Raw genomic sequence first — 16,033 nt, forward strand, 5'->3', positions numbered from 1 at the left:
CTAGGTATTTTATGGTTCTTGGTGCAATTGTAAATGGGATCAGTTTCTTTATTTCTCTGTTGCTTCATTATTGGTGTATAAAAATGCAATTGATTTCTGTACATTGATTTTGTACCCTGTGACTTTGCTGAATTCATGTATCAGTTCTAGCAGACTTTTGGTGGAGTCTGTCGGGTTTTCTATGTAGAGTATCACGTCATCTGTGAAAAGTGAAAGTTTGACTTCTTCTTTGCCAATTTTGATGCCTTTTATTTCATTTTGTTGGCTGATTGCTGATGTTAGGACTTCCAACACTCTGGTAAACAACAGTGATGAGAGAGGATATCCCTGTCCTGTTCCTGATCTCAGGGGCAAAGCTCTCAGTTTTTCCCCATTGAGGATGATATTAGCTGTCAGCTTTTCATAAATGGCTTTTATGATGCTTAAGTATGTTCCTTCTATCCCAACTTTCTTGAGGGTTTTTATTAAGAAAGGATGCTGTATTAAGTCATATATGCACATCAACTATCTGTGGCCTTGGAAATACTGTTTGTGTGTGTATGTATACTGTATGTATAACACAAACACATACACACACTCTCTGAACTGAGTCCTTCCTTTGTTTGTGTATCCCTTACTGTATGTGTAGGGATTTTTACTCAGGGTCACAAGGGACGTTGCATGACTTACTGCCCTAAAAAGCTGAAAGAATAGTGATTTAAAAAAGAAAGTTTCATAAAATTCACAAATTTGCCATGTATAAATAATCTCTTCACACAGAATATAACTGTAACTATGACATGATTTTCCTAAGAATTATAAATTTTTTCTCTCATAACCAAACTGATACATTTTGAAACTTGAGAAGGGGGATGTTTAGTTTAACACCTACCGCCTTTGAGTGTTAAATCCATTAAGATGATTCTCTCGGAGTTCAGACACTAATGATAAAACCATCTGTAAAACAAAATCAGTTGCAGGTTAACTCACACTGCAAAACAGGATTACATCAGTTCTATTTTTCTTGGTGTGAGTGATATTTCCGTTGAGATTCCCTACTCTCCCCTACCCGTCCTCTCCTTGTTTTACTTTGTCAAAATGAAAAGAAAGCAGTGCCAAGTCACATTTACAAATAACCTGGATTTTATTTTTAATGTCTGTTATTCTGCATTCCAATGTAAGCAAATGAACAATAGATCATTAATTTCCTAAGAAAACCAAACCCGTTAAAAAAAAACCACATTAAAGTTAGCTTATTTTTTCTTGCCTAATTTAGTACTTTATCTTTTAAAAATTCTATTTATGTATAAAGTTTCCAAAAGACCAGAAAAGTTAACAAACATTATTTAGAAGAGTTATGTTAAGATCATAAATTAAAATTTCTTGAATTTGGCTAAAATTCAAGGCAGAAGAAAACATAGCTTTAATACTAAGATGAGAATATATAACACTATTTACAACACTGTCATTTATTGAATTTTTTGCTTTAACATAAATTCCTATCAGGAATTTTAAATACAAAATGCGTCCAACAGTAAAAGGGTGTGTTTACATTGTTTAAGGAAATCTCTTCTTCCAAAAATCTTTGAGAGAATAAATGAGATCTGTTAAGAGAAGAAAGGGGTTGGGTGATTTAGAATAACCTCTCCTGGTTTCCCTCTTTTTTCTCAGAATCTCCCACCTCAGGTTTCTTCCTTATATGGCTATAAGTCTGCCCAAGGTAAGAAGAGATAAACAGAGAAAAGTTAAACATCTCTCCTGGAAGAGTGAAATATTTCCATTTACCCTTTTTGCAGATGGTACATTAAGCAACAAAAATTTCAATACATTAAAAATACTCACATTTTTAAGCAAACCAGAATAGTAATCTGCAGGTGCATATCCAAGACCTTGAATAAAAAGACCAACTTCTTTTGTATCAAATTTGAATGCTGACAGTACATGAGATAGCAAGCCCTTAAAAACATAAACAGAAAAAGTTATTAAAAGTGAGTGCAAGTGGCATGTGCTTATTACATATAATGCCTAGAACCCATGTCCTCTGTAAATGCGGTGATCTCTATGAAAGGAGTAACCTTAGTTTGTCCAAATACCCAGTTCATATGGATTCAAGATATAAAGAAATAAGTTGGCCTTAAAATTATCATATTAAAATAGGTCATTTATTTTACTATTCTATTTTTTCTCTTTATTTTTATAGAGAGCAAGAGAGAGCACACAGGTGGGGGAGAACATCTGGGGGGGTGGGGAAAGAGGGAGAGACAGAGAGAAGGAGAGGGGGGGATGGAAGGAGAGAGAGAGACAGCCAAAGAGAGGGAGAGCCAGAGAGGGAGAGGGAGAATCTCAAACAGGCTCCATGCTCAGGGCAGAGCTCAACACGGGCTCAAGATCAAGAGATCAAGAGTTGGATGATCAACCAACTGAGCCACTCAGGTGTCCCCAAAATAGATCATTTTAAACAAATGTTAACAGTGAAGCAAAAATAATGAATGAACAATGCTTACCCATATTAAGAATGTGATCTTTATTGTTTTTAACTCAGCAAAATATTTTTATCAAAGTAGATACAATAATTTAACACATGACAAGGAACACACCACAAATTACTAGGGAAAGATTATGAATTAATAAATGGTGCTCTGGGAAAAATATTTTAAAAAATTAGATTTGTACCTTATGTCATTCATTAAAATATACCTGAACTTAATGTAAATTAAAGGGATCAATGTAAAAATGAAGTAAGGGGTGCCTGGGTGGTTCAGCTGGTTAAGGGTCTGACTTCGGCTCAGGTCATGATCTCATGGTTTGTTGAGTTCAAGTCCCGCGTCGGGCTCTGTGCTGACAGCTCAGAGCCTGGAGCCTGCTCAGATTCTGTGTCTCCCTCTCTCTCTGCCCCTCCCCTGCTCATGCTGTGTCACACTGTCTCAAAAATAAATAAACATCAAAAAAATTTTTTTTAAAAAATGAATGGGGAAGAACTTTGTAAACTGAAAATTAAGAGAGCAAATCATTGGTTGTTCTAAATAGAAATAAAATCTTGTGTCTTCAGAAAATAATATAAGCAAAACCTAGGAAGAATTTTAACAATAACATATAACCATAAGTAGTCAAATTCTTGTGCAAAATATCATATGACAAACACTAAGAACATACATAAAAAATGAGTATGAACAGATAATTCATAAGACAAAATACGAACGTGCAAGAAACACATGGATAAATTCTTCACCCTCATAAACTCAAAGGGTAAATTTAAGCATTAACATACCATTTTTCACTTAATGAATTAAAGATTTTTACAGACCTAAATACCAAATGCTCATCTGGGTTCTCTGAAACAGGTACTCTATGTGAGCTATTAAAATATAAATGGGTATCCATATATCCTGCTGCTGTGAACCACACTGAGGCACCCCCAGAGAGTGTGAGTGGGTATAACACAGCCTATAACCCACCCCAAGCTTGGACTGCCAGGGCTATGTCTGCCCAGAGGTTTATAACCTGAACAAAGGCGCCTTATAGATTAATAGAGGCCTGCCTTATAGAGATCAACTTGAAAATATATATTAAAGGTTTTTTAAAAGCATTCAGAAGTTTTAATGTACCTGGCACACATTTAAGGAAATAAACCTAAATATGACGATGGGGATTATACTCAAAAGATGTTCACTACAATGTTCTTTCTCAGTGAAAAATGTCTAACAGCAGAGACTAATTTATCATACCCTCATTCAGTGGCTCATTGTAAACCATTAAAATGTTCATAAAGAATTTATGAGAGCATTTTAAATGGTTATACTACAATTTTAAATGAAGAAAGGAAGATGCAAATTTTAATACACAGAAACAATCTCATCAATTTAAAAATAATCCACACCATACATGGAAATGAAAAAATAATGAAGAAACTATCATCAAATATTAATAGTCTCTGTGATCGTACTATTATGGACATATATTTTTTCTTTCTTTCTTTCCTTTTTTTTTTTTTTTTTTTTTTTTTGTTCCTTTAAGAGAGGGAGAGAGTGCAAGCAGGAAGAGGGGCAGAGGGACGGAGAGAGACAGAGAGAGAGAAAGAGAGAGAATATCTCAAGCAGGCTTCACGGTCAGCACGGAGCCCGACACAGGGCTTGATCCCACAACGCTGGGATCACAGTCTGAGCCAAAACCAAGAGTCTGACGCTCAACCCACTGAGCCACCCAGGCACCCCTATATTTTTCCTTCTTTCTACTTTGGTATATTTTCCAGTTTCCTATGCATGTATGTGTACTATTTTTATACTCAGGAAAAAAAATTTACTTTTTGAAAAAGTGTTATACTTGGAAACATTTTGTTTTTTAGTAGTAGCTTTATTGAGATATAATTCATATACTATTAAGTCTACTCTTTAAAGTATGCAACTCAGTGGTTTTTCATATATTCACAGGGAAATAAGCCACTTTATTTTTTTTCTTAACTCCTGCACTGCATTCTGTAAATACACATTACAAGATAAAATAAACTTGTGTATGTGCATCTAAATTTGTGAGTCCATACACATATACTTAGATAGGACTAAACCTAGGGAAATAAAATAATATAATAAATTTCACCTACCATCACACTTAATAAGCATCAAAAACACCAAAGGCTGACTCTCCCTCACTGGCTTGTTTGAAGCTACATAGGGCTGTAGGCTCTTTGGCCCCTCAGGACTTTACGATGTCCTACTCTCTCTGCCATGAAGGTTCTTCCAGACCTGTTTAAATGTCACTTCTTGAGGGAATTCTAACAGTTAAGACAACTAAAATTTACTGAGTGCTTTCCATGTGTGAAATATTGTGCTAAGTTCTCTAAGTATGGCATCTCAGTTAAAATCCCATAAATCAAATTTTTAATAAAAATTCAATTAAGCAAGTTTCAATTAAGCCACCTATAAACAGGTGGCTACTATCATTATAATTCACACGATTGACCCTTAAAAAGTTAAAGCACAAAGTACTACAGACCTAGTTGGCATAAAAAGTAATGCAGTGTATGTACAATAGAAGGAAACTGATTTCAAGGCTGCAACAGTTAAGAATCAGTTACGACTGTAGATCCTAAGGAAAACCATGCCAAGGCTTTCCCCTATAAATCCAGTGCCTCCCAGAAGCACTCACATCCTGGGCCTTGGACCAATGAGTGGAGGCTGGCTTCCCAAAAGTGCAGGAGTTACTTTGGTAGCTGAGCCAATGAAAGTTTAAAAAAAAAAAAAAATCTAGGACATTCAATAGATTCAGAGGGGGTGACCAAGGATTGTAACTAATTCCTGAGAATGTTTAAAGTAGCCATAAACAGTTCCCTAGATAGTATTCACAATGCCTGTATTATGCAACACCTAAGGTCTTGGAAAAATGAAAACAACCTAATTGTCAGACCTGTCCTGGCCTAAATTCCCAAAATGATATAGGTAGAAACTGATTTTTAAAAAATCAAATGCTATAAATATTAGTTCCCCACCCCGCTGCTTGACCTGTTTAAAAAATAAAAACAAACAAAAAAACCCATACTGTAATATTCAGTGTTGGCAAGGATGTGGTGAGAGGGGTACTCTGCTGTTGTTGGGAGCACAAATTTATAAAGCCTTTCTGGGAAGTCACTTGATGTTATGTAGCCAAAACCTTAAAATTCATATCCTTTAACCCAGTTATTTAATTTCCAAGAATATATCTTAATGAATGTTTTAGGTTCATAAGCAGGATTACTCATAACAGTGAAAAACTGCAAGCAACAAAAGTACTCCACACAACACTGAACTGGTTGAATTCATCATGGTTTATCCAACAGTGTGAATTATGTTGTAAAAAGATATTTAATGACCCAGGAAAAGACAATGTAACAATTTAAAAAGCAAGGTGTCAAACTGTGTTTGATGTGATTTTAATTTTGTATGGAAAAAAAATGCTAGGAAGAAATGTAACAAATAGTTAAAACGGATTTTTTTCTAGTAGCGATTTAAAATTTCTTCTTTAAACTATCTGCATTTCCAAAGTTTCTACTATTACCAAAGCTGGGGTTACTTACTCTATGGCCAAAACTTATATAAGGAACCTCCCTATATCCACTCTGCATGAGGCAGCTTGAATAGTTTTTTTTATCATAACAATGCAAATCTGATTGGTCTTCAGCTTAAGATCCTCTACGGCTTACTTTTTATCATAAAAAATGTTTTGTAAAATAAAATGACATGCGGGGCGCCTGGGTGGCTCAGTCTCTTGAGCGTCCAACTTCGACTCAGGTCATGATCTCATGGTCTGTGGGTTCAAGGCCAGCGTCGGGCTCTGTGCTGACAGCTCAGAGCCTGGAGCCTGCTTCCAATCCTGTGTCTCCCTCTCTCTCTGCCTCTCCCCCACTCTCACTTTGTCTCACTCTGTCTCTCAAAAATAAATAAATGTAAAAAAATTTAAAAAATAAAATAAAATTACATGCTTTAACTTAATGTCTGTTTTTCCCATAATTCCCTAATACAAACTGCTATGGAGGGCCAAGAGAGTTTTATTCCTGGATAAAATAAGCATAGGTCCTGAGAAACAGCATACTGAGGTCTGGCTATGGTTACATAACTTCCAGACACCTCAAACTTTAGACCTTCAAATCTCTTCTTTAAAGTAAACTTAAAAACTGACAAGCACTTCTCATTGTTAAGAATTTTTTTTACTGCCACCTAGTGGCTACCAGAAAACCATTAAACACAAAACCATTCAAGATTCTGGAGGCATCTAACGCCTGGACAAAAATTCATTCCTACAGTCGTATGATAATTGATTCTTTTGTAAATGCCAACAGAGCAGTCTTGGAGATTCTCTATTTCAATCTTTTCATTTTACTAATGAACTTATGAAGAACTGGGTTTCTGAATACAGGAATCAATATCAACAAAAAGGACATGAATGTAAACAAACAGGCTCTGACTTGAAGGGCTTAAAGAAAAAGTGCAAATCATTCAATCATCCTGGCTGTGGTCTAAGATCCTTCAAGGGTGGAAGGTGCAGTAATGAACACAGCTGTGGGCAAAACATCTGAAGTCCAATTTTGATTCATGCAGGAGTTTTAAGAACTCTGCTAGTATTTAAAAAGCCATTTTAAAAATGCTTATACCATTTATGGTGAACTTTCATTAAGGAGAGACATTTTAAATAAACCAGAGGAAAATCCACTGCCCTTGTTTTCAGGTGCTCTTTTTGTCCTCACCTCACTGTATCTGCTCTATCTTGAACAGGCAGCACATTCACAAGCGGGTTAGGAAAGTTGGACCAATGAGGCTGTGGTTTGGCTCACTGTTGGGTTGTGGAAGAAGGGCTGTGGTTTCTGCTCAGGCAGAGGGTTAGGAGAGCCAAACTGTGGTCAATCTTCTTGAACTGAGACAGAGCACATATTTCATGCTTCTCCAAACAATTTCTTCATCTGATCATTAAAGTCGTTTAGAATTTCCATCACTTTGGTCTCTATTGCATCTAGCTCTTTATACATACTATAAATAAAAAACTGTTTAAACAAAGATCCCTTATTCATTCAACAAACATTTTGAGTATGATCTGTATTCAAGCCACTCTCCTACGGTATTGGGAAATGAAGCCCCTGCAGCCCATGGAAGGGAGACGGAGATGGAAACAGCGGTAATAGAAGACAGAATGCAGTAAGTGCTACAACGAGGGGGTAAGACAATCACTGTGGGAACAGAGGAAGTAATGATTAATTCCAACTGTAGGGTTTCAGAGTGCTCCCAGAGATGATGACTTCTGGGCTGATTCTGATAGCTGGGTAAGGACAGCAAGAGTGAGGGGAAGGAGGCAGGGAAAGAGAGAAGATAGGCTGTGTAATGGGACGGACAGAGAAAACAACTAGGGAAAGAGAGAGAGAACTGGTGGGAAAGAACTATGGGAAAGGCCATAGTAGGCAGAGCAAAGACACATGGCAAATACTCCTGTCAATCCTCCTGCTCCCAGCCCTTGCTGGATGCCTCAGCACAGCTCACCCCCTACCTCTCCCGCCCCTGCACCACACAGGGCTTCAGCTCACCTGGCCAAACTTACTTCTCCTGGTCTTTCTCTTTGATCTCTGCATTCTGGTGACAGCAGGCTCCCTGCTGGTCACCACATTCATCCTCCCCTTTCCCACCTCCATACCATTTCCTTATCCTGAGAAATCCAACAACCTCCACACATTTCTAGCTGCCAAAATTACACATATTTTTCAAAAACCCATCTTTCTCCAAACTCCTGTTCCAGTGCCTGACAGGATGAAATCGTACTCTCCTGAAACCTCCATGGTATCCTATTTGTAGTTCTCTGACAGTGCCTACCAAGTTCTGCCTTGCACCATAGTTACCTGTTTCCTCTTCTACTCATTAGCCCACCGGCTCCCCAAGAAAGGGACAGTCTTACTATCTTTATATTCCTTAGAGCAAAAGCTAGCCCACTACATTGCACATAATAGGCATTCAATAAACACTAGCCTGGGGCGCCTGGGTGGCTCAGTAGGTTAAGCGTCAGACTTCTGTGGGTTCACCACCTTGGGCTCTGTGCTGACAGCTCAGAGCCTGGAGCCTGCTTCAGATTCTGTCTCCCTCTCATTCTGCCCCTTCTCTGCTTGCACTTTGTCTCTCTCTCAAAATAAAATAAAGACATAAAAAAAATTAAGAAAAAAAAATAAAAATAAACACTAGCTTAATAAAAATAAATAGAATGAATTGCTCATTTACAGTTACTGAACAATATAATCACTGCGGGATTCCTCTGTGACCTCATTACAGGATAAAATAATAAATTTTGACCAAAAAATTTAATCCTCAAGGTATAGCACAACATGTTTAATCTTATCTTCTCTCAAGCCTTTACCAAAGCATCTGGTCTATCAGTTGTCGGCCAATAGAACTGCTACCATTTTGAATACTTGGCAGGTTCCTTTATTGTATAAAAATACATGTGCCCAAATACTGAATTAGTCACTTTTTTTTTATATTCCCATGGCATTTTATGTAAATATCTAGTAAAACATTTATGTTATTATCCTGTTTGTTATACTTAAATAATATTAAAATTCCCAATTAATTATATCATTGCAAGTGATTTAGTTTCCTAAATTAGATACCATAGTGAAAACTGGCTAATTTTCTTAATAACACAATCTTAAATTATCATTGCCCCCTGACAAGAAACACAGTCTAGAATCTGGACTAACATCTAAGCACCACCTAAATATATTACTTCACTGAAAAAGAAGAAAAATCCTCTATAAAGTAAAATGGACCAGCAGTGTTCTGTGCATAGTACTACACGACAAAACAACAAAGAAGATAAATGTTACAAAACTTTAAAAAGCATATATTAAAGACCTGCCTAAATGGAAAGATATACTTATAGCCTCAGCAAGAAAAATTCAATGTCATGAAGAAGTAAATTCTCATACAAACTCAATGGAGTGCCATTAACAATCCTAAATAGGTTTTTGTTTGGTGGAACTTCTGAAGCTTGTCTAAAACTCACAGAGAAAAGCAAGTATTCAAACATATGCTAAGGAAAAGAATAAAATTACAGAAACACACAGCATGACTCCATTTCCATGAAGTTCAAAAGCAGGTACACTAAACAAGGTGCTATTCAGAGACACATACACAAGGGGCAGAACTACAAATTCTGCAAATTACTTCTGGATAAAGGTTCTAAGAGACAAAGTGAGATAAAGCGAATTAAATATTTTACACCATTGTAATGATTCTGTGCCTGTTTGTCTGAAGCACCCATAATACTGAGATTTCTCAGGGAAAAAATATCATTGTGGTGATGTAGTTTCACTGCTAACTTTTCTAAAATCTGAAATCCTTATCTAAAATTATAAGGCAGACTGTTTTCATATTATGATATAATGCATACCCACTGTTGTTGATAAAACTAGAAAGAAATAAGATACAAATGCTTGAAGTTATTTAGAATTCTGTAAATTAAAAACACTTTACAAGCTTCCACAGTATTTTTTTGTTATTTCTATAAATTAAGAATTAAAAAATATTTCAAAATGCAACTGGCACACGTAACTGTCATACCATCAGATACTAGCGTAATTTATAATCCAAATCAAGAAGAAATGAGTCCTAAGTTAAAGATATGGATTTATTTCTAGTATGTTCTTTCTAAAAATCAGATGTTTAATTTAACATAATTTTGAGGGGCACTTGGGTGCTTCAGTTGGTTAGGCTCCTGACTTGGTTTTGGCTCAGGTCTGATCTCACAGTTTGTGGGATTGAGCCCCATATCAGGCTCCCAGCTGACAGTGTGGAGCCTATTTGGGATTCTCTCTCACTCCTTTCTTTCTGCCCCTCCTCCACATGTGCACTCTCTCTCTCTCAAAATAAATAAATAAACTTCAACACACACACACACACACACACACACACACACACACACATACACACACACAAAACTATTCCTTTAGAATAAAAGTAAAGTTTTAAAAATAAAGAACTTACTACATTATTTCTTTCAACCCAAAACACTAGTCTGAATAAATTAACCTAAACAATGCCAGTATCCAACTTGGAACACGACAATTTGTTTCCAACAGTTAACAGTCTTATTAGTCTCATTTGGGTATGAAAGGTTCAATCTAATAGATCTGCAATTACCATAGTTCCTTTTATTTCAATTCAATATTGAAACTATTAAATGATTTTTAATTTTCTAGAATGAGTATCTACTTAAGCCAAAGTGGACAAAGTCTAATTTAGTGAGCAATTTACTATGAAAGAAAATTAATCATACAAAACAGGTACTGAGAAACACCTTTCCCTATTACATGGGGAAGTATGGTTCAAGAAACTAGGAAGCAAGATTCAATAAGTAGTCATTGATTATTTTGCCATTCTCATAAACCATACACTGTGAGGTATTAAAGTTCAAATATGACTCCAAATCAGGGAAGAGGATAGAGTACAATTGCTTTTTTCCTGAGAAAACTTGAAATTCTACCATTTAAAACTAATGGATTTATTACTCAGCACTCTTTTAAGTAAAGGTTAGTGCTGAGAAACTATGTACTGATCTAGCCCCTTCATGGGGTTATTGAAAATATAAAGCAGACTTTGTACTTGATATGGAAGAATTAAAGAAGTTAGTATTATGTGAAGAAAGTAAGTTGCAGAATAACACATGCAGCATACTTCCATTTATGTGAAAAGAAACATAAAAAAATAATGTATTTTCATATATAAATGCAAAGACTAGAAGGACCTATAGATCTTCCATGACTTACAATAGCATTATGTCCCATTAAGTATATCATAAGACGAAAAGCGCATGTAATACCCCTAACCTACCCAACATCACAGCTTAGCCAGAGCTACCTTAAATGTGTTCAGAACACTTACATTAGCCCACAGTTGGGGTAAATCACCTAACCCAAAGCCTATTTTATAATTAAAAGTTGACTATCTTATATAATTTATGGAGTGCTGTACTGAAAGGAAAAAACAGAATGGTTGTCCATGTGGGTAGAGAATGTTGGTCAGTGTACGGGGTTGTTCACCCTCACAATTGCTGGCTGACTGGGAGCTGCCACTGCCCAGCATCACAAGGATCGATCACCCACTGATACCCTCGGAAAAGATTAAAGTTCAAAATTCAAAGTATGGTCTCTCCTGAATGTGATCATTTTTATACCATCATAAAGTCAAAAATTGTCAGTTGAACCCTTGTAAGTTGGGGACTATCTGTACAGTCAGTTGATACCAGATATTTCTTCTGTGGAGGGATATGAAGGCTCCTATGTTTGAATTGTTTTCTGTTTGTTTGTTTGGTTTTTTTTTTGGTCTGTGAGACATTTACACTGATGTATTATTTGTATAATTTTAAAAGGAAAGGAAGGAAAAAGGAAGACTTTGATTTTGATTCTAGCTATATGATCTTGGGGTAATTTTTTTTTAAATAGCCTCCCCAGTTCCCATTTCTATTAAATGCAGATGATAAAGTTGATTGTATACATTTGTTACAAAATTAAGATAGGTACATGCATGGGAAGCAGCCAGCACAGAGTGTTGGGCTCATAGCACATCCCTGATCATTGGTAGCTGCTCTGTCGTAAATCTCAGTTTGAGTTACGATGGAATATAACAGACAGTCAAGTAACCCAGTTCTTGGGTTTGGGGTATCTTTAACCTTCTCTGTCTTCATTATCATGGTCAAGGTCCGCCTTTTGCCCTCTGAATCATCACAATGCTGGGTCTTGCATACATTCATCTGACAGTGGGGCTATCATCTTCAGGTTTATCATCTCATAATCAAATAAGAAACAGATGAAGAGACCGAGGAAGAACCAGTGAAAATGAGGTCGCCTACCTCAGTGTTTCTCCTGGTGTGATGTGAAGACACTTCAATCAGAATCATCTGGTTCTCAATACCATGTAGACATTCCACTGAATCAAAACCTCTGGGTATAGAGCTTCTCCAAGAGGACCACCACCCACCTCACTGCACTGTGAAGTTTAAGGATCACCACTCTAGCAGCTGACCACAACCTGAACACCTGTGTATTTATCTTTTATGCACTGGGGGGAAAATTGAGACAATAGACAGAAGCCCACATCTTCCTATCACCTCCCTACCTTTGCTGGAGTTAATCCTTCTCTGATCCAAAATCTATTCTAACAACGATCCAAACAAGCCTTACACCATCCCATGTAGTAAGATTACTCAAGCAGCTGAATGAGAATACGTTCAGAGTGGAAATATCCCAGAGCGGAACTTGGAGTCAGACACACTTAGGTTCACCTAGCAGCTCTGTTGCTCAATGGAGAAAATCATTTACTGTCACTAAGCTTCAGTTTCTAAGATATCTTTGAAATGGAGAAAATAATACCTCTCAAGGTTAGGAGGACTGAAAGAAATCAGGTAGGAAAATCACCCGGCTAGAGATCTGGCTCATAGTAGGTGCTAAATAAATGTTAATTCTCATGGTTCAGTGCCAGGGCTGACCCAATTTCTTTGAGACAGACCGAATATCTACAAGTTGCCCATTTTAGGAAGAGACAGAGACAGAGACTGAGAGAGAGAGGAGTCTTTGATGCATTCTGTTTCATGATCTGCCTACAAATCAAACATTAACAATTGCTTCTATCAAACTTAAATATTTTCAATGTCTCCAAATTAGAGACATGATTTGCACTCTCTCTCCCTAAGGTCTGTCTTCTGGGGTTCCCAGGAAAGCAAGTGTGGTGTCACTGTGGCCACAGCTTCAGGATGCACGCAAGCTGGTATTTTTCATGCAGGCCTCTCCATAAAAAATTCTCATTGGCTCTTGCCCCACCTCCCTCCTATCATGACTTCATTTTCAAAATACCCTCCCTCCCACCTCAGCTGTCCTTGCTTCTGGGGAGAGGACATTGTCAGAGAGTCCACAGGGCCAGTGAAGAAGGTCAGGGTTCCTGGAAGGCAAAAATTCCTGCCCAGTGAAAGGAAAATGTTAGTTTTCGTTGTATTTTGTATTCCTGTCCATACTTTTAATCTTCATAATCAATACAACTTATTATCCCTGTTGTTATCTGGCAGTATGAAACAATGAAATGTTTGAGTCTGTTTTCTCTACAGGTTATCCTTTGTTTCCTACTAACTTCTACTCCCTGTGGTGCTCCCGGGTCTCATGTCTAGCTTGCATACCCCAACTAATAATCTTTCCTGGTATGACTTGTGGTCCTGGTCCCTTGTCCTAATGCTTAATCCACCCTAATCCTTTTCTCATTTCATTCTGAACACTCAAAACTATGGTCTGACATGCCTCTACAATTAAAAAAATAATGTTATAAATAAATTGAAAATCAACTTCTAAAAGAGAATTTCTTTTAATTTAAAACTTGGTATATGCAACACTGTCATGATTGCATAGTATTTGGACATTCTGGTGTGCTATTATTCAAATCCTTTGTAGATCAATTAAACGTACCAATTGATCTCAATTAAGATGAAGCAAAGTTACCCACATCTCTTTTACACTTTCACATCCATAGCCAAAACAAATTACTACAGACAGATTTCTGTAGCTTTTCCTTCAAAATCCTGTTTTCAGGGTTTTTTTTTTTTTTTCTTTTTAAAATTTATACGTCCCACTGCAGTTTCAATGAAATGATCTACAATAAAAACCTAACTGGCCTGGTATTTTTAGAGCCCTTTTTACTATGAAATAAACACTCAGAAATCTGGAGAATTGCAGTGGTTAAGTGTGTTAAGTGAGAAGGAAGGCTGCTCATTCATAGAACCGCCCAACACCCATTGTTTACATAGCCTATTCCATGAGCAGGATGCTGACATAACACAATTCACAGAATTTCCAAACACAGGTCCAATCATAACAAAGTCTTCAACTTTTACTTTTGCTTACAGAACCTCTTGCTTGCTCACTGCGGGGGGAGGGGAGGCAGGGGGAGAAATACAGTTGGTTTTCCAAAAACCAAAATCAAAAGGCTTTAGAAAATAAGCCTGAACTAAAATAGCAGTATGAATGATTCAAACAATGGCATTGAAATATATCTATAATCACATACTATAGAAAGACATAGGTAGGGAGACATAGAAACGTACGCTTTATACTTACTGTAAGCAGGTCACGTGTTTAATAACCATGTTGCCAAGCTTAAATGATCACTCCTTTGCAAGCACCCTCAGTTCCCTGCTTGCCACCCTCACCCTGACGTGAAGTACTTGCCTTGTAAAATCCCAACCCTGTGAACCCATCTCTACCTTGTCTCCACCAGACCCCACACACCCGATACTGGTGAGAACATCAGACACCTGAGCCACCTGCTCTGGCTCTGATTTCATCACCACACACCACGAATGGGCTCAGCATTGCCTCACAGCCCTCCTATGCTTGTGGTCAATTTGCTCCACAACTTTCTGAGCAATTATTTCATATCTCCTCCTCTCTCATCACACCACTGCCCCCTTTCCACAACTCCTGGCTAAGGACCTCGTCTCATAGTTGAGAAAACAGCAATTAGCCTGGAACTCTCTCATATCGTCACCAACCAGTTCATAAACTTACCTATACGAACAGCCCCGTTTTCTGTCTTTCCCCGTATTCTGAAGGGGAGAAGTGTGTCTCTGTTCCTACAAAGTACAGGTGTCCAAGTGGGCTCTGACCCCCTACTACCTTCTTCGCCAGGACTCTCTATAGCAGTGATCCTCATGCTCTCTGGAATCATCACTGGACTGTTCACATCAGTTCATAAACATGCTCTAAGATCTAACTTAAAAAAAAATTCTCCTTAATCCAACATCTCCCTCCTAATTACTGCCTATTTCTTGCTCCTTGTTTAGCAGTCTCCTGAGGAAGCTGTCTAAACTTGCCTTCTCTATTTCCCCACCTCACATTTCTTCCCCGGTCTTCTCTAACCTGGCTTCTACCATTTCACTTATCCAAACTCCATGATGCAAACCAACGGACCCACCTCTATCCTTAGACTGCTCACCTCCTCAGCAGCATCCTAGGTGTTGGCTCTTCTCCCAGAGCCACCACCTTCTACACACACCCAGCACATGCCACAGTGGGGTGGGGCACACAGCCGGTGTGGGCACACTGTGTCCCCGGCTTCCATTCACTTGAAACATTTTTGTTTTAGCTGGTGGCATACTACACTATACACGTTTCTCTCTTCATCCAGTCTAATTTGCTGGTACTTTTTCCTCAACCTGATTTTTAAGTTTTGGAGCCCTCAGAGCTCATTGTGAACCTCCAGGAGATCTTTTCTAGTTCTATCATTTTAGACACCGTTTACTACTGAAGTCTTCTGTTATAAAGAGTTTAAATCCACTTTTGATATCAGATTGCTATGAGCTTTCAAGTCCCACTGCTCCCTTTCCCCTTCTGCTCTATATCTCAACAGCTAACAAGGAAGCTGATAAGAAAGCCTCGGTGCTCTTTCCTGTGGCTTACACATGGCAACTCCTGCCCAAGTCCATCCTCTAACCACCATAAAAGTCAAACCATTCTCCTTTCTTCCTCTCTCAAGTCATTTCTGGAACAGCTGTGGAGCCAGCTCTCATCTCC

General features: G+C 37.7%; 1 protein-coding gene across 5 annotated transcripts in view; it reads right to left on the bottom strand.

Moving 5' to 3' along the window:
- The window catches only part of FANCC (FA complementation group C), a 272,673-nt gene that overhangs the window by 93,313 nt on the left and 163,327 nt on the right, over positions 1-16,033 (bottom strand). For all 5 annotated transcript variants that reach the window (XM_060609885.2, XM_060609886.2, XM_060609884.2 and 2 more), the window contains 2 exons: positions 1,822-1,935; positions 872-936 (listed from right to left, as the gene is read on the bottom strand). In XM_060609885.2, the coding sequence (XP_060465868.2) occupies positions 872-936; positions 1,822-1,935 (179 nt within the window). The remainder of the gene's footprint in view (positions 1-871; positions 937-1,821; positions 1,936-16,033) is intronic.

The sequence above is a fragment of the Panthera onca genome, chromosome D4, assembly GCF_046562875.1.
Source record: "Panthera onca isolate mPanOnc1 chromosome D4, mPanOnc1 haplotype 2, whole genome shotgun sequence".
Taxonomy (NCBI): Eukaryota; Metazoa; Chordata; class Mammalia; order Carnivora; family Felidae; genus Panthera; species Panthera onca.